This window comes from Phaseolus vulgaris, chromosome 8, assembly GCF_000499845.2.
Source record: "Phaseolus vulgaris cultivar G19833 chromosome 8, P. vulgaris v2.0, whole genome shotgun sequence".
NCBI lineage: Eukaryota > Viridiplantae > Streptophyta > Magnoliopsida > Fabales > Fabaceae > Phaseolus > Phaseolus vulgaris.
This window is the reverse complement of record NC_023752.2, coordinates 40,626,300-40,651,025: the sequence shown is the minus strand read 5'-3', so window position 1 is coordinate 40,651,025 and position 24,726 is coordinate 40,626,300. Positions and strand designations below refer to the sequence as shown.

The 24,726-nt window shown below is 45.5% G+C and overlaps 1 protein-coding gene across 1 annotated transcript; it reads left to right on the top strand.

Moving 5' to 3' along the window:
- Positions 1-818: 818 nt before the first annotated feature.
- Positions 819-2,608, top strand: LOC137825136 (uncharacterized). The gene is made up of 2 exons (XM_068630810.1): positions 819-1,764; positions 2,004-2,608. The coding sequence occupies exons 1-2, from the start codon at positions 819-821 to the stop codon at positions 2,606-2,608; spliced, it is 1,551 nt and encodes a 516-aa protein (XP_068486911.1).
- The last annotated feature ends 22,118 nt before the right edge of the window (positions 2,609-24,726 follow it).

Below are 24,726 nucleotides of genomic sequence, written 5' to 3'. Positions count from 1 at the left end.
TTATGACAGATACATGTAGCTACTGTTATAAGGTAATGCCATTTGGTTTGAAAAATGCAGGCACCACCTACCAGAGATTGATGGACAAAATCCTTGCACCGATGCTAGGAAGGAATGTGCAGGCCTACGTCGACGACATGGTGGTGACCTCGGGCGAGAGGGGCCGACAAGCAGCTGATCTGGAAGAGTTGTTCGCTACCATATCGAAATATCACCTAAAGTTGAACCCAGAGAAATGCGTCTTTGGTGTAGAGGCAGGAAAGTTCCTGGGTTTCATGCTCACATAAAGAGGAATAGAAGCGAATCCTGACAAGTGTGCAGCCATCATCGCCATGAGGAGCCCAACTTCAGTGAAGGAGGTTCAACAACTGACGGGGCGAATGGCAGCATTGTCAATATTCGTATCAGCTGGTGGGATAAAGGGGCACCACTATTTCCAATGCCTCGAGAGGAATAGTCGTTTTGCGTGGACGGACGAGTGCGAAGCGGCGTTCCTCAAACTTAAGGAGTACCTGGCGACGCCACCCGTGCTTTGCAAGCCACAAGTAGGCGTCCCCCTTCACCTATATTTTGCAGTAACAGAATGGGCTATTAGCTCTGTACTGGTCCAGGAACAAGACCAAGTACAGAGACCAATATACTTCGTAAGCAAGGCATTGCAAGGCCTAGAGTGAAGATACCAGTCTCTAGAGAAGGCAGCATTGGCAGTAGTATTCTCAGCACGAAGGCTTCGCCACTATTTCCACAGTTTCACGGTGGTGGTAATGACGGACCTTCCCATCTAGAAGGTACTCCAGCAGCCAGACGTGGCCGGGAGGATGGTACGCTGGGCAGTGGAATTGTCAAAATTTGACATCCAGTACGAGCCCCGGGGATCCATCAAAGGCCAGGTCTATGCTGACTTTGTAGCAGAACTTTCACCAGGAGGGGATCTTCAAGAGGTGGAAGCAGGGGCACAGTGGATGCTCTCAGTAGATGATTATTCCAACCAGCAAGAGAGCGGCGCTGGAATAATCCTGGAGGGACCTAATGGGGTGTTAATCGAACAAGCTTTGCGCTTCGCCTTCAAGGCAAGCAACAACCAGGCGGAGTACGAGGCATTGATTGTCGGGATGCTTTTGGCTAAAGAAATGGGTGCTCAAAGCCTCTTGGCAAAAAGTGACTCACAATTAGTCACAAGACAAGTAACAGGGGGGTACCAAGCGAAGGACACACAAATGGCTGCGTATCTGAGGTACGTCGAGGTATTGAAAAGAGCCTTCGCTGCGTTTGAGCTGGTGCATGTCCCCAGGGAACAAAATTCCAGAGCTGACCTACTTGCCAAGCTGGCCAGCTCAGGCAAGGGGGGAAAGCAGAGGACCGTAATACAAGAGACTCTCAAGACGTCGCGAAAGTTCGTTGCAGACAACAGGGTAGACGTCCTTCACGTTAGTACAACGAGAGGAAAACCAAGGAGTCATCGCTCGTTGAGTCAAGAGACAGTGAGGGTACCTTGCATCAGTACTTATGTAGCCTCGCCAGATGAAGAAAGGAGTGTACAGGTATGCGCTTTGGAGGAAGGTGACACTTGGATGACCCCTTACAGACGATACCTGGCGGATGGGATCCTCCAAACAGAGCCAGAGGAGGGCAAGAAGACTAAGAGGAACGTCGCCAAGTACACCTTAGTGGATGGGATATTGTTCAGGCATGGGTTTACGCACCCTATCTTGACGTGCGTAAGCGGCGACAAGTGCACCAGGATAATGGCCGAACTTCACGAAGGTATTTGTGGGAGCCACGTGGGAGGAAGATCCTTGGCGTCCAAGGTGATACGTGCAGGTTTCTTCTGGCCAACAGTAAGAGAAGATTGTGTACGATACGCCCAGCATTGCAAGCAGTGCCAGAGGCATGCCGATTGGCACAAGGCGCCGCCAGAGGAGTTAAGATCCATATACAGCCCATGGCCTTTCCACACCTGGGGAATTGATATCCTAGGCCCGTTTCCACTGGCAATAAGGCAGATGAAATATCTGATCGTTGGCATCGAATATTTCACCAAGTGGATAGAGGCAGAGCCAGTGGCACAGATCACCGCCCACAAGGTACAACACTTTGTTTGGAAAACATTATATGTCGTTTTGGGGTGCCAAGGCGTCTCATTTCAGACAATGGCACCCAGTTCGCGAGCCAGCAGTTGGGAAAATTGTGTACAGAAGTAGGAATCAATAAGGTGTTCGCGTCAGTCGAACACCCCCAGACGAACGGGCAGGTCAAATCAGCAAACAGAGTTTTGTTGAGAGGATTGAAGCGCAGATTAGAGAAGGCTAAAAGGGCAAGGGCAGAAGAGGTGTCAAGGATTGTATGGGCTTACCATACCATGCCTCAATCCTCCACCATGGAGACACCCTTCAGCTTAGTGTATGGATCGGACGCCATGATCCCAGTAGAGATCCACGAAAGCTCGCCTCGTTTCCTGGGTTTTGTGGCGGAAGAATCCAACGAAGAAAGGAGGGTGAACCTGGACCTGATAGACGAGGCTAGGGAAGAAGCAAAAATTAAGGCCGAGGCCGTGAAGAGAAGAGTGGAGCGTCAGTACAGCTCCAAAGTGAAGCTGCGACAATTCTAGATTGGTGATCTGGTCATGAGGAAGGCCCACTCCTACGAATTACAAAACAAGTTGTCTCCCAAGTGGACTGGACCGTTTAGAATAACCAAAGTCAAAGGGAATGGTTCGTATAAGCTAGAGACTTTAGAAGGGAGCCCCATCCCACGTAGCTGGAATGCGGCAAATTTAAAGTTTTATTTCAGTTGATGTTATTCCAGTTGAAGTTTGTAAAGGGGACATTCTTTTTCCCTCCCGGGGGTTTTTTAACGAGGTCACCCAAATAAAGAAAGGAAAATTTAAAATATTTTTGCTCTAGTTTTTGTCTCATTCGAATGTAAGATCAAAGGTTAAAGAAACAAAGACGAAAACTTGAGGCGCCACCAAGATAAGGCATCGCCCAGATGAGTCGTCGCCAAGTCAAGGCGTCGCCAAGATGAGTCATCGCCAAGATGAGTCGTCGCCAAGACGAGTCGTCGCCAAGATGAGTCGTCGCCAAGACAAGGCGTCGCCAAGATAAGGTGTTAGTAGAACAGGGCGTTGCCAGCACAAGGCGTCGCCACCAGATAATCAAGCAGAAGTCAAGTTCAGAGCAAGATAACAGGTATGTCTAGTATAAGTTAAAATCCGAGAGCCTAGTCCTTGATCAGGGGTTAAGGGATTCCTTCGGGATACCCCCTCCTCAAGTATGAACAACTAGCCCCGGTACCGGATATCAGTATAAGATGAAATCCGGACGCTTAGTCCTTGAGCAGGGGTTAAGGGATTCCCTTGGGACGCCCCCTCCTCAAGTATGAACAAATAGCCCCGGTGCCAGATGTAAGTATAAGTAAAATCCGGGAGCCTAGTCCTTGATCAGGGGTTAAGGGATTCCTTCGGGACACCCCCTCCTCAAGTATGAACAACTAGCCCCGGTACCGGATATCAGTATAAGATGAAATCCGGACCCTTAGTCCTTGAGCAGGGGTTAAGGGATTGCCTTGGGACGCCCCCTCCTCGAGTATGAACAACTAGCCCTGGTACCAGATATTAGTGTAAGTTAAAATCCGGCGCTTAGTACTTGAGCAGGGGTTAAGGGATTCCCTTGGGACGCCCCCTCCTCAAGTATGAACAACTAGCCGCGGTACCAGATATTAGTGTAAGTTAAAATCCGGGCACTTAGTCCTTGAGCAGGGTTTAAGGGATTCCCTTGGGACGCCCCCTCCTCAAGTATGAACAACTAGCCCCGGTACCAGATATTAGTGTAAGTTAAAATCCGGGCGCTTAGTCCTTGAGCAGGGGTTAAGGGATTCCCTTGGGACGCCCCCTCCTCAAGTATGAACAGCTAGCCCCGGTACCAGATATTAGTGTAAGTTAAAATCCGGGCGCTTAGTCCTTGAGCAGGGGTTAAGGGACTCCCTTGGGACACCCCCTCCTCAAGTATGAACAGCTAGCCCCGGTATCATATATCAGTGTAAGTTAAAATCCGAGCGCCTTCGGCCGTACGAGGGCCTTAGGCCCCGGAAAGGTAGGTAGGGAGCAAGGCAGAGATTTCACAAGTTCAGAGGGAAAAAGAAACTCGAAGATTAAGAAGAAGAAGCACGGAAGCATGAGTCGTTAAAAGGTGCGCCTCACACCTTAAGAAGGAAAAAATAAGAGGAAGAGACACGCGCTACCTAAAGAATGAAAGAGAAGCAACCGAGAAATACGTTGAAGGCAAGCACCAGTTGGGCCTTTGATGTAGGAAGGAAAGCAAATAAAAGCGCAAGAGAAGTTGGAAGCATGTGAAGATAAAATTTAAAATAAGCACGAATCAAGAGTCATAATTGCAGATAAGGTTCATGGTAGTTGCGAGTTAAACAAAAGGCAATTATATACACATCCAATGTTTGGGTGAAATGCAAAATCAGGCTACTCCTTGGGGGTTTCAAGAGGTTGAGCGGGCGACGCCGAAGCTCCATCTTCAGACCTCAACACTTGAGCCAGCCGCAACCTTCGTTGCCCGTCCATCTTCGAACCTGCGTCAAGAGAACAAATATAGTAAAGGGCGGGCACAAATTAAGGTGCTACGCAAAGAGACAAGATAAACCGTGCAACAAGCAAGAACCCAGCAAAAGCGAAGAATAGAAGATTGTAAAGGGAAGCTCTCATACTTATATATTTTTCCAGGGCATCGGCGTTATACTCTAGGCTTATCAAGGCAGCAACGTCAAAACCCCCCGCACTAGCCAAAATCCGGCAAGCCTCCCGATCGTTCGGAGGCAGCCCCTTAAGAGACCTGGACTTCAGGGTTCTTGCCTCCTTCACCCAATACAAAGGGAAGCCGTCGAGGGTGGAGGGTACGAGGTCGGAGCAGCAAACCTTGAAGAACTTGCCTTTCCACCCCTTGAAGGAGTGCTAAAACAAGGTTAAGAGTCACCCAGAGGTTATTCCTCCCGGGAACGTTGCTGAGAGTCACCCAGAGGTTATTCCTGTGCCTCTTCACTTCGAAGAAATGAAGAAAGATATCAACGCAAGGAGCACACCCGAAAAAACCGAACAGTATGTCGAAAGCTTTGACAAAGGCCCAGCTGTTAGGGTACAGCTGGGTTGGGGCAATATTGATCTCTGTTAGCAGCTCCCTCTCGAACCTAGAGAAAGGCAAGCGCACGCCGACGCACTTGAAGACCACCTGATAGAAGTAGAAAAAGGGGACCTTGTTGTTGGCCCGCTCATCCCCGCACACCGGCTCTCCTAGGGTGCAAGGAAGCACTACGATATCATCGTCATGCCTTTTTGCGAAGGCACGGTGATCGTAGGTGCTTGGGTCCCCTACATGGTCCTTCCATGCTTTGGAAGAAACTAGACTCGAACACTCGTCAAGTAGTTCCTCCGGAGCCCATGCGTAAAGGTCCCTATGATTAACTCTGGAGGAAGGAGGGTTGGCAGTCATCTTGGCGCGCGCCGTCAACGAAGAAACTGAAGGTTAAAGAATAGAAGAAGATTCAGCAATAAGGTAAGGGAAAAAGAATCGTCAAAGAAGAAAGCCATACCTTTTGGAGGTCGAGACAATGAAAGTTGAAGGTGCAAGGAGAGAATGTAGAGAAAGTTCTTTGGAAAGGAAGATGAACAACATGAAAAATGCGAAAGAATGAAAGCAGAAAGTGGAGCGCGGGATTTCGAGGACTCAAACGTTGCAACTGAAGTGCAATGGACGCCGAATGAGCACTGTGCGATTGAGCCACGTGTGAGGAGATTAAAGTACGACCCAAGACGTCACTTTTCTCGCTCAGAAAGTGTCACGTCATCAGGGTCCTCGAATGTATGTCGCGTCAGCGGCGCAGAGAATGTCACGTCAACCGGTTAGAAAGTGACACGTCATTAAAATGCCCCGAGGAATATAGAGCAAGGTCTTAGTCTTTTCGCTGAAACAAGTGTCAGCTCAAGACTGGGGGGCTTGTGTACCGTCCCGTCCCCGGGCGTTGACCAAAGGTCAAAGTCAACACATGGTGGAACCCTTCCAGGGACCCATGGAAGAAAGTCAACAGGATGACCGCTCGAGTCATCGCCTCGCTGAGGCATCGCCTAAGTAAGGCGTCGACCAAGAGAGGCGTCACCCAAGAGAGGCATCGCCCAAGAGAGGCATCGCCAAGCAAGGGTACCGCCAGGTTAAAGCATTGCCAAGCTAAGACATCGCAAGGAGGCTTCGGGCCTCGACAGTTCAGAACAGTAGCAAGGAGAAGAGAAAGGTGGTTTCAAGACCATAAGTTCTAGTACCAGTAGGGGGTAAACCTGCCTCGTGAAGTACCCACGCCACTGCTGGGAGGCCTTGGGACAGATACGACCCATGAGAGGGTCATGACCAGGGGAGGACCACGTGCATGATACGAGAGAAAGGTAGATACACCCCCAAGGCGAGTGACTAGTGATTGGGGCGCATGAGTTGGCACCCAAAAAGTCAACCCACGTGACAGAAGCACTTCGCAGAAAAGAGGGTTCACACGATGGAAAAACCCTAAGTTGGGTGGCGGCGCTGTAGGACCCTCTGCACAGAATAAACGATCAAGTCAAAAGGGTACGTGGCAATACCCACGTGCTCATTAAAAGTTTTAGGGAAAGTTTGCCAAGGTACACGTTAATTCAGTTAAGATTCGAATGTTCCAAGGAAAGTTTTGATACGCCTTCAATGCGCTTTAACGCGCTTTAAAGATTAGAGGTGTATAAAAAGGGACCTTGGGGCATTTGAACAGGGACGGAGTTTTTAACCTAATACACAGAGATACCCAGAGAAAACCCTAGTTGTCTTCGCGGCACACCCACAGTGAGCACAAGGCAATTAAGGCAACACAGTTCTAGTCACACAGTTTCAGTCATTCAGTGCAGTTTTTTTTTTTATGTTTCTCGCTAGCTGACTTGATCTTCGGAGTGCAAAACGGCCGCGAGGGCGCCCCTTTGTTCACTTCTCTTTTCAGGTGTCTTTGACGGAGCAAACGAAGGTACCCTAGCTCGCAAGGACAAGCCACGCGCAAAGACGATCCTGGTCAACCGGCCGGAACAGGTTCTTCCCCAGACTTTTAGCCTCGAAAAAGTGGAGGAAGACATCCACAGAGGGAGGATGCCCAAAGTGGTTGCACAGAATTGAGAAGGCTCTCACGAAGGCCCAGCTGTTGGGATGCAGCTGGGCGGGGGCCACGTTGATTTCAGTCAACAATGCCCTCTCGAAGCAAGTGAGGGGGAGACGCAGCTTAGTCCGTTTGAAGTCAGTTTGGTACAGGAAAAAAGTAGGGCTCTCCATTGTTAGTCCGTTCGTCGGAGCACACAGGTTCTCCTTTAGCGTAGGGTTGAACGAAAACATAAGCGTCGCTCTCACACCCGAAGACACGTCCTACACAGTCAGGCTCTTCGCCCCTGTGTTTCCTCACATCCTCGCTAGAGGTGAGGGTAGAGGTCTCAGCGAGAAGCTCTGCAGAGGCCCAGGGGTACAAGGCTTTGTAATCTACTTGGGGTGGAGGGTTGGATGTCGTTTTCGTTCGAGCCATGTCTAAGAAAGCTAGAAAACAAGAAAAATAAGGAAACGAAGGTTCTGGAAGGGGCTGTGGCGTAACTCAGCGAAAACCTAGAAAAACCCCACACTCGAAGAAAACCTAGAAGAACAAAGGAACAGAGAAAAATAGAGATTTCTTAAATGCAAGGAGTTTAAACAATCCCAGGAAGTTATCAAGCATCGAAATTGATAAATAAGGGCGATCAATGGGTAAAGTTCGTACCTTTTGATCAAAGTAGGATGAAAGTTCAGGACTTTGTAGAGGGAAACGTGAGAGCGCTCGAGGAAGAAGACGAAGCAATCAAGGGTGTTTCAGAGAATGATGGAACAGTCATTGGAAGCGCGCGTTTTCGAATACATAACGTAAACTAAGAAGTGCAAGCGACGTTATGCCCTGGCCGTTGATCAAAACACGTGTGCTAGTTAAAACGGGCACAGAGAGGCGTCACTATTCATGTCCTGTCATGCAAAGCCACGTAGGTCACAAAGGGTGACGACTTAGTCTCTTCGCTGAACAAGTTACAGCTCGAGACTGGGGGGCTTGTGTACCGACCAGTCCTCGGGCGTCGTTGACCACTAGTAACGTTGGGGCCACGTAAGCGAGGTCCCACGAGCGGCGTGGGTCAGTGTCTCGCGAGGCACGTGGGCCAAGGAACCAAAGAGTGATCAGACATTGGTCACCAGGATGTATCGATGTGCCACTAGGCAGTGTAGAGAGGTAGGACATCAGGGACACTACAAAAAAACGTGTATAATGCGACGGTTGTTTTCATAAAAACTGGCGTTTTTAACCGCCGCATTATACGTCTGTGGCGGTACCGCGTACCGCCAGAATTCTTGCTGCCACAAAGTTTAATGTGGCGGTCAATTAAGAACCGTTGTAGCAGACGCCATATTATGCATTGTATAAAGTGGCGGTTTTAAGCGTGTAATTGACGTCAGTTATAAATGTCGTAATTTTAAAACTGGGTACACCAATTCTAACGTAAATAGTGACAGTTTTAACTGTCACTTAATACGATATAATATAAATTTAATTTAATTTTTAATTTTTATAATAATTTATTTAATTTCCTTTTATAATTTGATTTCATAATATTATTTAATTTTATATTATAATTAAATTTCAGTACACAATTAAATTTCATAATATAATTAAATTATAAGATAAATTAATTTTATAATAAAATTATACCTCATAATATAATTAAAATTGATAAATATAATAATATGAAATGATTTTATTCATTCATTAAGATAACAAAGTTGATAATGTCAAAATAATCCAAAAAACAATTAAACTAAATTGTCAAAATGTAAATTTTATTTGAATATATTACAACTAATGTCATAGTCCTAATTCTAATTTGTCTTGTTGCCTCCATTTGATCCAATAATATTCTGGTTCAGTGATGAAGTACGACTTCCATCATCCGGTGCTTGAAATTAATTAAAATATGTTTAGAGTTAATTTTCAAATTTTAAAAAATAAATGAAAAGAATATTATATATCCAAGGTGTGTGCATGAATTAAGGAGTGTGCATGAAAGCCCATACCCTCTTGGCAATGCATATTCAGCAGATGATTATTCACTTATTGGGATGGAAGGTTTAAGGCCATATTCACTGGTTGCACCAAACTCACTAAGCACTTCTACTGACACATCACCCTCTAGTACTCTCACAACCTAATTAATTAATTAATTCATCCATCATAACTTAAGTTAAACAAAGCTTATTCAAATTATATAAACAACAACAATTAGAAAAGAGAGAAAGAAAAAATAACATGTGACAAATTAATGATTTAAAATAGGAGGAAAGTGAAATGAATGTATAGAGATATTATTAATTACCTGACTCATTTTTTGACACCTCTTTGTTGAGTGCCTTATGCTAAATGCAACACAAGTCACCATACAAGCCATTAGTTACTTGTCATAAATCTCCTCTAAACGTGGATCCACAAGCCCATTGCCTTTGTAATATGCAGACTTGTAATCTTAAAATTGTTTCTTAAATAATAGTTAAACATTCAATGTATTCCTGATTTAAGTAATCATGAAAAAACATTGTTTAAGCCATGGATAGCATATACCAAAAACAACCTATGAAACAGTTCTTACTCCAAAATTCACTTAAAACAATGATGTGGCATGGATAGTAAAAAAACATGTAACCATAAACCAAAAAAATTTAGATTCACCTCAAACAAAGATGAACAAAAATAATTGGGCGCTGCTTCACCCTTATTCATCTCCATATACAACACATCAATGTGAAAACTAATTGAAAGATACTTATAAAGGTTAATCTTTTTGCAAAGAGATGCAAAGAAGCCATACTTGAGTTGTGGAAGAAATCTTGCAAGAGGTAACAGTTTCCTTAGATCAATGTAAAATTTGTCACCAGCTGAATAAGAGGTAGCAACAATGCCTTCCATCATTTTAATCGAGAAGTACTGCAAGTTCACAAAGAAACCACCATAACATCACTATTGCGTTCCAAAATAAAAGCAACCAACAAATTAAAAAAGAAAAAGAAAGAAACCCACTGATTCATTGATGGGGCCGAATATTTCATCATTTTTCCCAATCTGAGTCATGTTTTTTTATATAGATAGTGATCTCGCGGGTGATTCGAACGTCGAAGGATTCGCCACGTCAAGCTCTGTCTTCCGCAAGAACGCTCCAAGCACTCCACAAGAACTCCAAGGGAACCTGCGAAACACAACAAACGACGCCTCTAGCGGCCGATTGCACTCTGACGCTCAAGTCAGCCTTGCGAAACCACCAAAGAACTAAGAACTATGAATCTCAACGAGACTCGTGTGCACTCTGTGATTCTCACTCTCTCTCTCTGTGTAAACTAGTAACTTGCAAGAATGAATCTTACCTCCCTCTGCATGAGCGCGGAATGCCTTTATATACTCTGTTGCGCGCCTAAGTTATTCGTGTATGAAGTAACTTAGCGCGTTTCTTTCACTACGTGTCTCGTGCAACCTCAGCGTGAATACCAAGTGTGGCTTGGCTAATCGCACGCACTAGGCATCACCTACTGTGTGAACGATCACCTCTGCTTTACACCATGCACGTCAGGGGCTAGGAGAGCAGCAATCACCGGCTGGCTACTAGCTCTCTTAGACCACCCTCATGCACAACACTGCAAAGCACATAACTTCTCCTTTCTCTGATACTCTGCCACACAAGGCTCGTATACGACGCTCTTGCTGGGAATCACCCCTTGTCTCCATCTTAACTGCGCGTAACACGAAGACCCGATGACCATCGCTCACCCCAGACAACCGATCGGTGCATCATAGCGCCACGCCTTCTGCCTCATGGCGCTTATCTAGGCGCTGATCGCGCATCCTCTAGGACCACCGATCACCCCCTGACCACCGATCGTTCCCTGGGTGACTTCTCGAAGACACATCTGCTTCCCTGGCCCACACGTCACACTAGGAACGGTCCACGTGGCTATCTGTTACTAACGTCACCGACTACTGATGACCGACCAGATCACAAGCCCCCCAGTCTCGAGCTGTATACTTGTTTTCAGCAAAGAGACTAAGTGGTCGTCCTCAGTGGCCACGTGGCAAGTGATGCCACGTCACGTGCCACATCACGTGCTGCGTTTTAAGTGCCGTTGCACTTTCCTCCCTTAATCTTGCGACACGTGTACGCATCGACGGCTAGCATGAAATGTCGTTTGCGTTTCTCATATTCAAAACTTACGTGCCTCTACTGTTCCATCACCTTCTCCAACACTTCTTCTTCTGAACTCTTGAAATTCCTCTCTGCGATTCGTCTTCCCCAACCTCAAGCTTCCAGAAACCGTTTGCGATCAACAAAAGGTACCCTTTTTCTTTATCTAAGGCATATTTCAATACCTTCTACCGATTGCATCATCCAATAACTGCACTGTGCATGCGTCGTGGGTTGTTTTTTCTTTCCCTGCACTGTACCAGGGTTTCTTCTGGTTTTTCTGCATTTTCTGTGTTTTCGATTCTTCCTTTTCGTCTCTTTCGCCTCTCCATCCCCTTCAACAATAGTTTTTTCGTTCTCCGCACCTTCCTCTTGCTTTTCGCTGACCCTCACTCCTTCTTTTCTTTCTCCATTGTAGCTACTGCACAATGGCTCGTACGAAAACCACCGTATGTCTTGCCTCATCCTCTGGTGCACAGCCTTCCGCAAGTGCACCGCCATCGCCTTCGACGAGTGCGCCCCCTTCGGCGAGTGCGCACCCCCGAGCGACGCTTTCCCAACAAGACTACGCGCGGGTGTACCAGTGGGCTCCCCTCCACTTGCTCGCCGAGACATCTAGCCAACTCCCCGACGACCACCTCACCAACCTGCTGAGTAGCGACACCGACAAGCCCACGTGCGCCCTTGACAGGGAGGACGACTCACACCTGGGCGTGTGCATTCCCCCCCGAGGCATGCCAATATGCATGGATGATAGGGCCACCAACGGGGTGCCCTTCACCTTCATCTACTCAGCCATCTTGAAGAGGTTGCGTCTCCGACTTCCCTTTACCTTCTTCGAGAAGGATCTCCTCACCGAGCTGAACGTGGCTCCCTGCCAACTCCACCCGAACGCTTGGGCCTTCATCCGAGCGTTCGAAATTCTCTGCAACTATTTCGGACACCCTCCATCAACCGACGTCTTCCTCCACTTCTTTGAGGCCAAGAACCTAGGCGATCGGTCGTGGGTAAGTCTGAATGGCATGTCTGGGAGGGTGATCTTGGGCCTATACCAGCAATCCTTCAAGGATTGGAAGGGTAGGTTCTAAATGATCACCTCCAACGAGCACAGCCCGACCCTACTCGAGGGCTTCCCGCTCTATTGGGTTCCCAAAGTAGGGTTCAAAAAACCCAGAGGCTTGGAGGCCATGGCACCCTACGAGCGCGAGCTGTGCGGCATGCTCTCGAGCTTGGGCGCTAAGTTCGGCTCCTCCACCCTCATCAAGCATGAGTTCGACGCAGAAATGCTTAAGAAATACATTGGTTTGCCTTTTCTTCTTTCCTTCCTTTTGCTATTTCTCTGGGCATGCATCCTCGCGCTTGTTTTCCATACTTGCACATTTGCATATGTTAATTACTTTTCTGCACTTGTTCGCTTCCTTGACTCCTTATGCACTAACCCCTTGCCATGTTTAACTGATGCATATATGACTTCTAACAAGGAACGACGACAGAAACTGATCGCGCTTGCCAAAAGCCGACGAGCTGTCGGGTCGTCCACTGAGGCCACCTCCGAGCCCATCTCGGCCTCCCCCATCTCGGTCGCGCCAGCTGAAGGCCCTGAGACCAGGGGTGATAAGAAGAGGAAGCGGTTGGTGAAGGTTCCCACCACCGTTGTATCTATCGAAGAGGAGAGCTCGGGGTCTCCTTTAGTTCAACGTCGAAAGAGAGAAGCGGAGGGCGATGAGGGAGGTGCTTCTCCAACCCCTCCAGCACAGGTTTCTCCCTCACGCCCCCCTTCTCCAACCCCTATTCCTTCTCCAGCACCGGTTTCTCCCCCGCCCCCAGCCAGTCAACCCCTCACATGGCCATCTCAAACTGCTGGGAGCGGGGTTGCTCGCTCGGAGGGAACCTCTCACCCCTCGAGCTCACCATGATGGAGATCAAGCTCAAGAGGACATGGAGGCCAATCAACAAGATCAAGAAGAGGTAGAGGCACAAATGGAGGACGCCCATGGAGGTCAAAGCCCACCTCAAAGGATTACAAGAAGCATGTTCAAAGCTTTAGGAGCTAGAGGACATTTATGTTCTCTTTTTGTAATTTCTTTAGTTGAAGGTGCTTAGAGGGAAACATTAGAAACCTCTTTTGTTATAGCATCTTTTAGGCTTTAGTTAGGAGTTTTAGGAGGGGGGGTGTATTAGTAGATAGGTGTAGGAGTAGAATAGGAGGTGCCAAAGTGAATGCTTTGCAAATAGGCGCCGGTTCTAGAATGTTTTAGGAGGGAATTTTGAAATTGTTTAGCTTGCATTTTCAGCACCTTAGGCTATAAATAGAGGTGCTCTCTTTGTAAAATTCAGATTGGAATTAATCTAAGAAAACTCTACTCAAATTTTGAGTGAACTTTGGAGAGCTTTGAGCCTTCTTCTCTTGTCTTATCTTGATGGATCAATGAAGTCCTCAAGTGGCGGCATCACTCTCATCTAGGAGCATTTTCTAGTGGCGAGATCATCCATCCTCCTTCCATCTTCATGAGCATTCTCTTCTCCTTCCTTCCTTCTCTTTCAATTGTTCATGTTGTCTTATGTTCTTGAGCTTTTTGGTTCGGTTATTTTAATTTTCCAGCAAGTATGTTCTGTTCTTGTCTTTTAATTTCAATTCTGTTCGGCCCTTTTAATTTTACCTCTCTTTGTTGATTCAATTTGACAATATGTGGAGCATCCAAATGAGTATGGGATTTGGTACTAGTTTTTGGTGAGTTCTTGTCTTAGAACAATGATCCAACTCTAAGAAATGTGCCTCTATAATGTCCAGCTCAAGGTGATTCCTAAGAATGTCAAGAATCATTCTCTATATGGCTAGTGGAATCACATCATGTGGTATCATGAGTCTTAGGTTCATTCTTGTTTAATTGTTGAGTTGTGTGCACTTTAAATTCAAGAACTCTTTAATTTCTTGCAATTTAAGTTTCTGTTTTAGATTTTTGCTTGAGTTTTCTTGCTGTTTTTCTTTTACACCAAGTGTTTGTGAAAAGGTTTATGACACTCATTCTTCTTATGAGTATGGTTGCTCTTTTGGAATGGCATTATCCTTCCTAGAGTTTACCTTAAGCTTCCTTTCACTTGTTGTTAAAATTTGTGATGTGTCTTTTAATTTTGTAATCATGTCAAGTTTTGTCTTAGTCATGTTATTCCATATATGTCATTACTTCTAGTAGTACTTTTATTGCTTTGATTGTTTCTTGCTTTGGTGTCATATAATTTTCTGAATTGATATTGATCCTTTGTGCATTTTTCTTTTTAGAATTGAGTTCATACTTGTATTCTAGACCTATACAAGTTCCAATACATCATTTTCCATTATGTCTTTGCTAGTTCATAATTCTGTTTTTCATTCCTATTAGGATTCCTCTGTTTCTGAAAAAAGAGCTTACTGTTTTTCCTTATTGCAATTGATTTACGTACTGGAAAATTCTGAAATTCTGGATTTGAGATATTCAAAGTGTTATAAAAGAATAGAAAAAAGAATAATTCAAAAATTCGAAGTACACAAAAAATGATAAATAAAATAAAAAAAGTGTACAATTTTGCCGAAAAGAATACGGTAATCTGGCAGCGATTTTAAAACATTTATCTCAATTAATTGGCTTACTATTTTTAATTAATTCCAGTGCCATTATTGAGTTAACATCTTGAAGTTTCTGTGGTTTAATTTTCATAATCCAGTTCGCTCTACATCATTCCAGTTAAATCAGTGAATATCAAGCACAGTTTGCATTAAAAAAAATAAAAATTCCAGTAGCTAAATTTTAGTTTTCTTCATCTACTCTAGTGCTTTTCCTTAACTATTCTTTTGTGTGCCTACTTTTCTCATTGAGTTCTTTATTTTCTTGATTGTCTTTCATTCTTACTCTTTGAGTTTGTCTTACATATAGTATTCCTTTTGCAATTACCTTTCTTTGCTTATACCTTTTCTTGTTTGTCTTTATTGTTTCTTTGGTTTTGTGGTGGTTGCTCTTGAGATTGGTGTGCTTGCTTTGACATATTTCATATGAGGATTCCAAGGCCTCAAGATCAGATTGGTGCAAGAACATTATTTCTTTGAGAGTGATCCCTTTTTCAGCCTCATTTTACTTCGGCAGTTTCATTGCCAAAGCTCACTGTTTTTGCTAATTTTTAACTTGTTTGTTGTTTTTGTGTGTGATCCTGCCTGTTGACCGGGACGCAAGAACCTTGCCTCGTCAAACCTGGATCGACTTCTGCGTCGTGTTAGCCTCCGTCCTTCACCGTGATTCACCTCAAGAACCTGCAAAAGACAGAACGGCGCCGCTGCGGCCGATCACGCTCCGACGCCCAAGTCAGCGACTGAACCACCAAATACTAAGAGAAAACTCGAGAACTCTAAGGAACCGTGCAAAATTCTCTCTCAGCGTATTCAAGACTCGCAAGCGTAAAGAAGCAATCTAAATGTGCGTACCTCAGAAGTTCGTTAGAATCTCTTATATACCTGTGCACTTTCTCTCTCCTGACAGTTACACATCTGGACACGTGGCTCGCATCCAGCTGTACACGTGTCACCATCTGGAGCATCCTTGACTTGGGCGCCACTTCTTACTCTTCAGGTTTTTGGCTAAGTTACGTATGCATGACACAACTCAGTGCATAGCTGCCTTGGAGCGTGATCTCTTCTGAGTGGCGAGTTCGGGTACCTTCGTACACACCTTCCCTGTGGTCTCGCCGGCCGCCTTCATGATCTACTTTACTTGCTTCACCGTGTATGTTCAGGTAAGCTGCCTCCCGACCTCATCCTCGGGCTAGCTAGAAAATGACTATCTGACTTCATCTTCGGCGATGTCCTTGTTTCGGCGATCTCTGACCACCATGTGGTTACGGGTTCGCATCTGGCGACTTCATCTCAAACCCGGTGACCGCCGGTTTAGGTATGCTAGAGACCGGGGCACGCCAACTTAATAATTGGCGACCACACGAGCCCCCCCGATTTCCTTCCCTTCTGCCAGCCATGGGCCCTGCTCAACACGCTTACATAATAGCTCGATGCCACGTCATCGCTTCCGACTACCAGGACGGTACAGTGTGTTTGCTGTTTTTAATTACAAATGGCTGGATTTTCAAGTGATGCATCCTACAAGCAGAATTCTCCTTCAAAAGCTTCAATCCTTGGTGAATTACATGAAGCTCAAAGAACCATTAGAGGGTTGGAGGAGAAATTGCAAAAGATGGAGGTGCAACAAGCTAGACCATATCCTTCAATTCATGATGAGCATCATAGACCTTCAACAAGAGCTTCTTCCAATGATGTTGGCCGTGAAGATGAGCATAGGAGAAGGAGAACTCCACCCCAAGTCCATGGACAAAGACATCATCACCAAGGGGAAAGAATTCACTACGGCAATGGCTTCTATCATGATGCAAAGTCCAAGCTTCCTTCGGTCAAGCTACCTTGTTTTAATGGTTCTAGTGATCCAAATGTATATTTAGATTGGGAGGCTAAGTGTGAACAAATTTTTGAGATCCATGAGATCCAAGAGGAGCATAAGCTTAAGCTAGCCACCCTAGAGTTTAGTGATTATGCCATGAAATGGTGGCATGGAATTGTAAAGGACATTATCTATCACAAGGGTCCTCCCGTGGACTCTTGGAACTCTTTGAAGGATCATATGCGCGCTATGTTTGTGCCCCCACATTTTAGGAAAGACCTCATGTTGAGACTCCAACGGTTTCAACAAGGCACGCTAAATGTGGATGAATATTATAAGGAGCTTGAGACGCTGGTGCTTAAAATTGAATTAGAAGAAAGTGAAGAAGCCATGGTTGCTAGGTTTGTGAGTGGTCTTAGGAAGGATATTCAAGTCATTGTTGAGTTACAAGAGTATTCATCATTGGGCTCTTTAGTTCATCTTGCAATGAAGGTGGAAGCCCAACTTGCTAAGAAAAACTCTTTTAAAAATGCTTCCAATGATGGATACTACTCCAAGTCTTGGAGAAACAAAACTTCTTTTTCTAAACATCCTTCCAAAGATTCTTCTTTCAAACCCAAGGAATCTAAGCCATCTACTTCTAGACCTAGGTCTCCCACTAGAACATCTAACACTAAATGCTTTAAATGTATGGGTTATGGTCATATTGCTGCAAATTGTCCTTCCAAAAGAAGTATGTACATGCATGAGGGCATTGTAGTTAGTGAGCATGATTCGGATTCTCCAAAGCATTCATTGCATTCTCATGCATCTAGTGAGGAAGAGAGCGAATGTCCACTTGAAGGGGACTTGTTAGTTGTGAGAAGACTTCTTGGACAAGTTTCACAACCTTTTGATGAAAGTCAAAGGGAAAATATTTTCCATACAAGATGTCTTATTCAAAACAACATTTGTTCCTTGATAGTGGATGGGGGTAGTTGTGCAAATGTGGCTAGTACAAGAGTAGTAGATAAGCTTGGATTGCCTACTATCTCTCATACAAAGCCCTACAAATTACAATGGCTTAGTGAAGTAGGAGAAATAATTGTTAATAAACAAGTCCTCATCCATTTCTCCATTGGAAAATACAAAGATGAGGTATTATGTGATGTTGTGCCCATGGAAGCCACTCATGTTCTTTTGGGAAGGCCTTGGCAATTTGATAGAAAAGTTTTACATGATGGCTTTACCAACAAACTATCTTTTGAATTCCATGGTCACAAGGTTACTTTAAAATCTCTCTCTCCAAGAGAAGTCCATGAGGACCAAGTTATCATGAAGAAAAAGAGGGAGAGTGAAAAAGATAAAAAAGATAAAAAAGATAAGAGTTCTAAGCCTACACTCCTTGTGTCTAGGCGTGACATTGAAAGGGAAATAGTGGCTCATCATCCTCTTTTCTTAGCCATCCCTAGAACTCTTAGAGTAGAATCACTTGTTGATAGTCCTCATTGCTTGGAAAATTTGGTAGAAGAGTTCCAAGATGTGTTTCAAGATCCTCCAAATGGACTTCCACCTTTGAGAGGGATTGAACACCAAATTGATTTAATACCGGGCTCTTCTTTACCAAACCGTCCAGCATATAGGACCAATCCAAGTGAAACCAAGGAAATTCGCCAACAAGTTGAGGCTTTGATTGAGAAAGGGTGGGTACAAGATAGCATGAGTCCTTGTGCTATGCCTATCATCTTAGTGCCAAAAAAGGATGGCACATGGCGAATGTGTTCGGATTGTAGGGCCATAAATAACATAACCATTAAGTATAGGCATCCCATACCTAGACTAGACGATTTGTTGGATGAATTACATGGTTCTAAAATCTTTTCAAAGATTGATCTTAAAAGCGGCTACAATCAAATCCGTATCAAACCGGGTGATGAATGGAAGACGGCTTTTAAGACCAACTTTGGTTTATATGAGTGGTTAGTTATGCCTTTTGGTTTAACTAATGCACCAAGTACCTTCATGCGCCTCATGCATCATGTTCTTAGACCTTTCATTGGTAAGTTTGTTGTGGTTTACTTTGATGACATTCTCATTTATAGCTTATCTTTGAATGACCATAGGTTGCATGTTAGGCAAGTTTTAGAAACCCTTAGGAAGGAACATTTGTATGCTAACCTTGCTAAATGTATGTTTGCTCTTGATCATATAGAATTCCGAGGGTTTGTTGTGAGTTGTAAAGGGGTCCATGTGGACAAAACAAAGGTGGTGGCCATTCAAAATTGGCCTACACCAAAATCTTTGAATGAGGTCCGAAGTTTTCATGGACTTGCTTCTTTCTATAGAAGATTTGTCCCAAACTTTGGTACCATTGCCGCACCACTCAATGACATAGTGAAAAAGGATGTGGTCTTTCATTGGGGAGAAGCACAACAAAATGCTTTTGATACTTTGAAAGATAAATTGACTAATGCTCCCATCTTGGCCCTTCCTAATTTCACTAAGACTTTTGAGATTGAGTGTGATGCTTCAAGCATAGGTATTGGGGCTGTTCTCCTTCAAGAAGGCCACCCCATAGCCTATTTTAGTGAGAAATTGAAGGAAAGTCATCTCAACTATTCCACCTATGATAAGGAATTATATGCACTTGTTAGGGCTTTGTTTACTTGGCAACACTATCTTTTTCCCAAAGAGTTTGTGATACATAGTGATCATGAATCTCTTAAATATTTGAAAAGCCAAAACAAACTTAACTAGAGGCATGCTAAGTGGGTGGAATTCATTGAGCAATTTCCTTATGTGATCAAACACAAGCAAGGCAAAATAAATATTGTGGCGGATGCTCTTTCTAGAAGATACACCTTGCTAAATCTTTTAACCTCTCAATATCTTGGTTTTGATCACATTAAGGAACTCTATCATGATGACCTTGATTTTTCTCTCATCTATCAAGAGTGTCTTAAGGGAGGACACAAAGACTTTTTTATTCAAGATGGCTTTCTTTTTAAAGGAAAACGTCTTTGTGTTCCCCAATGCTCTATTAGATTATCTCTTATTAGAGAAGCTCATGAGGGGGGTTTAATGGGACATTTTGGGGTTGCTAAAACTTTGGATGTGTTGCATGAACATTTCTTTTGGCGTCATATGCATAAACATGTTCATAGTTTGTGTGATAAATGCATAGCTTGCCGCAAAGCTAAGTCTAAGATGCATCCCCATGGTTTATATACTCCTCTTCCTATCCCTTCAATGCCTTGGGTATATATATCTATGGATTTCATCTTAGGCTTACCCAAGACATCAAAGGGAAAGGACTCCATTTTTGTGGTAGTGGATCGTTTTTCAAAGATGGCTCACTTTATTCCTTGCCACAAAGTGGATGATGCATGCCACATTGCAAACCTCTTCTTCCAAGAAGTGGTTCGCTTACATGGGATTCCTAGGTCTATAGTGTCCGATAGAGATCCTAAATTCTTGAGTCACTTTTGGAAGACCTTGTGGGGTAAACTTGGGACTAAGCTTTTATTTTCTACCACTTGCCACCCACAAACTGATGGTCAAACCGAGGTGGTGAATAGAACTTTAGGACAACTATTGAGATGTTTTATTTCGGGGAATCCTAGAGATTGGAATTAATCTAAGAAAACTCTACTCAAATTTTGAGTGAACTTTGGAGAGCTTTGAGCCTTCTTCTCTAGTCTTATCTTGATGGATCAATGGAGTCCTCAAGTGGCGGCATCACTCTCATCTAGGAGCATTCCACACTTCTAGTGGCGAGATCATCCATCCTCCTTCCATCTTCATGAGCATTCTCTTCTCCTTCCTTCCTTCTCTTTCAATTGTTCATGTTGTCTTGTGTTCTTGAGCTTTTTGGTTCGGTTATTTTAATTTTCCAGCAAGTATGTTCTGTTCTTGTCTTTTAATTTCAATTCTGTTCGGTCCTTTTAATTTTACCTCTCTTTGTTGATTCAATTTGACAATATGTGGAGCATCCAAATGAGTATGGGATTTGGTACTAGTTTTTGGTGAGTTCTTGTCTTAGAACAATGATCCAACTCTAAGACAAGTGCCTCTATAATGTCCAGCTCAAGGTGATTCCTAAGAATGTCAAGAATCATTCTCTATATGGCTAGTGGAATTACATCACACCATGTTCTCAAGCTTCTGCTGCCACGACCGAGGGCGGTGGTGAGAGTTCCCACCGAGCCTCAGGTTCCAGCACCGAGGGGCTCACCAGGGTCCTCCAGCTGACCAGGCAGCTGATCCAAAACCGTGAGCCGGTTAAATGGAGCGGAAGCGAGGTGGACCTTCACCTGGCTCGTCAACTGGTGCTCTCCTTGGAGTTCTCTAGCCAGCATCGCCGCATCGAGAAGCTAGAGGGAAAGATGGGTGAGCTGATTAACCAGAAGGAGTCGCTGCAAAGCGACTACGAGGCCCTGCAGAGCACCAATGAGATGCTGAAGAATATGGTGGAGGAAGCCAAAAGAGGGCGTGCCCCGCAAGTCCAAGAAACCATCAGAACGGAGATGATGATGGGGGACGCCATTGCCGCTCTCGACGCCGATCTGTTGGAGACCACGGGGAGGGCCATCCAAATCGAAGTTGAGAACGCCTTCTTGCGCCAACAGATTGCAAATCAGGCAGAGGTTCTCGCAGCGACCGAGAGGCGCGCCAATGATCAAGGGTCCAAGCTTAAGGAGGCCGAGTCCACTATCGCCACCTTGATCACTGAGAAAGTCGTGCTCGAGACCGATAAGGTTGAGCTTGAAACTGAGAAGGCCAAGCTCTGGGAAGAGGCTGCTAATACCTTTGTTGATGGGTTCGACTTTGCCCTTGAGCAAGTGAAGTGCATCTTCCCGGAGGCTGTCTATTCTCAATTTGGTATGGACTTCGAGGTGGTGGACGGCAAGATTGTTCGCCCTTGATCGCTTGTTTATCTAGTTTACATTTCTTTGTATATAAACTTTTGAATGTAAAAACTCTGATTGCATATAACATGCCACTTTCCTCTTACTATTCTTCTGTTGTGTATCTCTTAGTGTTTATCTCTTGCCATGCATGATTAACTGCTAACCTACTTGAACTTGGCGCGAAACTTTACTGTCCTTGACTTCTTTTATCTCTAACTTTGATCACAACGAACAACATTTGATAACTGATCTGGCGTGGCCTTGCTTGCTTAGGCCTATCGCGTAAGAACTTGTCTAAAACTCTTAAACAACGTTCTAACAGCCACCCACTCATCAGTCATCGCGCCTCTGCTTCTACCTTATATCTCCCTATATTGCTTGTCGCTCCAGCGCTAAGTGCATAGAACCCACTCATCAGTCATCGCGCCTCTGCTTCTACCTTATATCTCCCTATATTGCTTGTCACTCCAGCGCTAAGTGCATAGAGGACTCCCACACCGATCAGTCAAGGATGATGCCCTGTTTTGGGGAGAAGAGTGTTTCTCGATAACCCCTCTTGCCTGCCCCAAGGTCATCGATCCTTAACACGTCGGGTCGTGCTTCCACCTTCTCACTCCTGGTGTGAGAAGGGTTTTGACTAAGAGTTCTACTGCGCCAATATTGATGCTGTGCCACTTGGGTAAAGGCGTTTCTCGAAATCCTCCCTTTCCCTTCTTGGACTTACTAGCACCCCTGGCTTTTCGAACCTTAGCTGCCTGCACTCGCACCTGGGGCGAGGAGGATTTTAACTTTAAAACTTTGCAAACTTTTATACTGATAACTTCTTTTTTATTGGGTGGCCTCATTAAAACCCCTCTTTTGGGAAAAAGATTGCCCCCTGAACTGTTCAAACTGTTTATACTAGCACCAAAGCGCGACTACTTTACATTTTCAACTAAAATAGAACTTCAAGTGTGTGGCGTTCCACGTTCTAGGGATCGCCGATCTCCTCCCAGCACAGCGACCTCCGATCGCTTTTCGTCCACACCCGACGATGGTGTCGAGGTAACATGGCACACACTTCTTTGCTGCTTGAGGCTGTTCTCGTAGCAGCTCCTGGCTTCCTTCTGGTCCGACTTGATGGTGATTACCGCCCCCTCCATCGACGGCAACTTCAACTTCATGTGCCTCGTCGACGGTACGGCTCCCAACCTGTTGAGCGTCGGCCTTCCCAACAGTATGTTGTAGGCGGATGGGTCGTTGACCACCAGGTACTTAATTTTCTCAGTGCGGGCCACGGTCCCATCCGTGAACGTGGTCCTCAACTCTATATAGCCTCGTACCTCCACCTGGTCCCCTGCGAATCCATACAAGCACCCCGGGTATGGCCTCAGATGATCGAGGGACAGTTGCAGCTTGTTGAACGTCGGCCAGAACATCACGTCCGCCGAGCTTCCCTGGTCCACGAGGACCCTGTGTACCTTTCTCCCTGTCGTGACGAGGGAGATGACTATAAGATCGTTGTCGTGGGGCACAACGTCCCGGAGATCCGCCTTTGTAAACGTAATGTCAGCATCGAGGGAATGATCTTCCTCTGAGTCGACAGTCATCACCGACCGAGCATACCTCTTCCTCTGAGAGGTTGTACATCCTCCTCCGGAGAAGCCCCCCCGCGATCATGTGCACCTCCCCGTGCACAGGCACCTCGTGCTGCGGATCTTTCGCTGGTGGCCCCGACGCCCGATCACCTTGCGTCTTCCGCAAGTAATCGCTCAGAAAGCCACTTTTCACCAACTCCGCGAGTTGGTGCCCCAACGCCAAACAAGTGTGGAGTGAGTGGCCATAAGCCTGGTGAAACTCACACCACATGTTCTTCTTTCTTCCTAGCACCTTGTCGGTCTTCTCTGGTGCTCGCAATCTTGCTGCTATGGCTGGAATGGCGATCAGCTCCGCCAATTCCACCACGAAGTCAAACCTGGGGGGCGCGTTGCTCTCCCTCGCGCGCCCCCTGCCCTGGTCCTTCCTAGGCTCGTAAGGGCGAGGCTTCCCCTGAACCTTCTTTCCTTCTTTGGCCTCATGCACCCTCATCGGCTGCTGAGACCTGCTCGGTCCTCCGCGCGACTTGGTCGGGGCCGCGCTTCCCCTCTTCTCAGAAACCTCTGTTTCTGCCACAATGTGCGCCACTGCACGACGCCTAATCTCTGCAAAGGTGCTGGGGTGATTTCTGATCAAAGATTCGCTGAAAGGGCCTGGCAGAACCCCTTTCTTGAACGCATGCACCAGCATATCTTCATCCTTGCTGGGCAGCCTCACTACCTGAGCTCCAAAACAACTGAGGTAATCCCTGAGGGACTCACCTTGGTTTTGTCGCACTTCAAACAAATCATACGACACCACTGGGGTGCCCTGTTCACGATATACTGCTCCATGAACAACTTGGAAAACTGCTGAAACGAAGTGATGTGGCCATCTGGTAGGCTCACGAACCACTCCAGAGCAATCCCGCTCAGGGTGCTCATGAACAGCTTGCAATACACTGCATCTGAGCCCCCAGAGATCATCATCTGTGTGTGAAACGCTGTCAGATGCGTCTCTGGGTCCTCCACCCCTGTAAACGAGGCTTTCACCCCCACCAAGCCTGTGGCACTACTGCACTCATAATCTCATATAAGAAAGGCATGGGGAAAGTCCTAGGGGGAGACAGTGGCTGATGAGAATCAAGTAAAGGAGGATTTTATTAATGAAGGAAGAGGCCATTCACCATCACACTTGAAGTTCTTCCTTCTAGTCTTCTCAAAATTAAAAGAAGACATAAAATAAAAGAGAGGCCCAAGCCCAAAGCCCAAGCCCCAAGCCCAAGCCCAAGCCCAAGCCCAAGTCCATCCTATAAAGGGCAAGGCCAAGTATTAAATAATAAAGAATATTGTTGAAGGTGCTTAGAGGGAAACATTAGAAACCTCTATTGTTAAAGCATCTTTTAGTCTTTAGTTAGGAGTCTTACGGGGGGTGTGTTAGTAGATAGGTGTAGGAGTAAATAAGGAGGTGCCAAAATGAGAGAAGGGATCACACCTTCCTCATGTATTGTTTTAGGCGCCAATTCTAGAAGCTTTTTAGGAGGGAGTTTTTGAATTTGTGTAGCTTGCATTTCAGC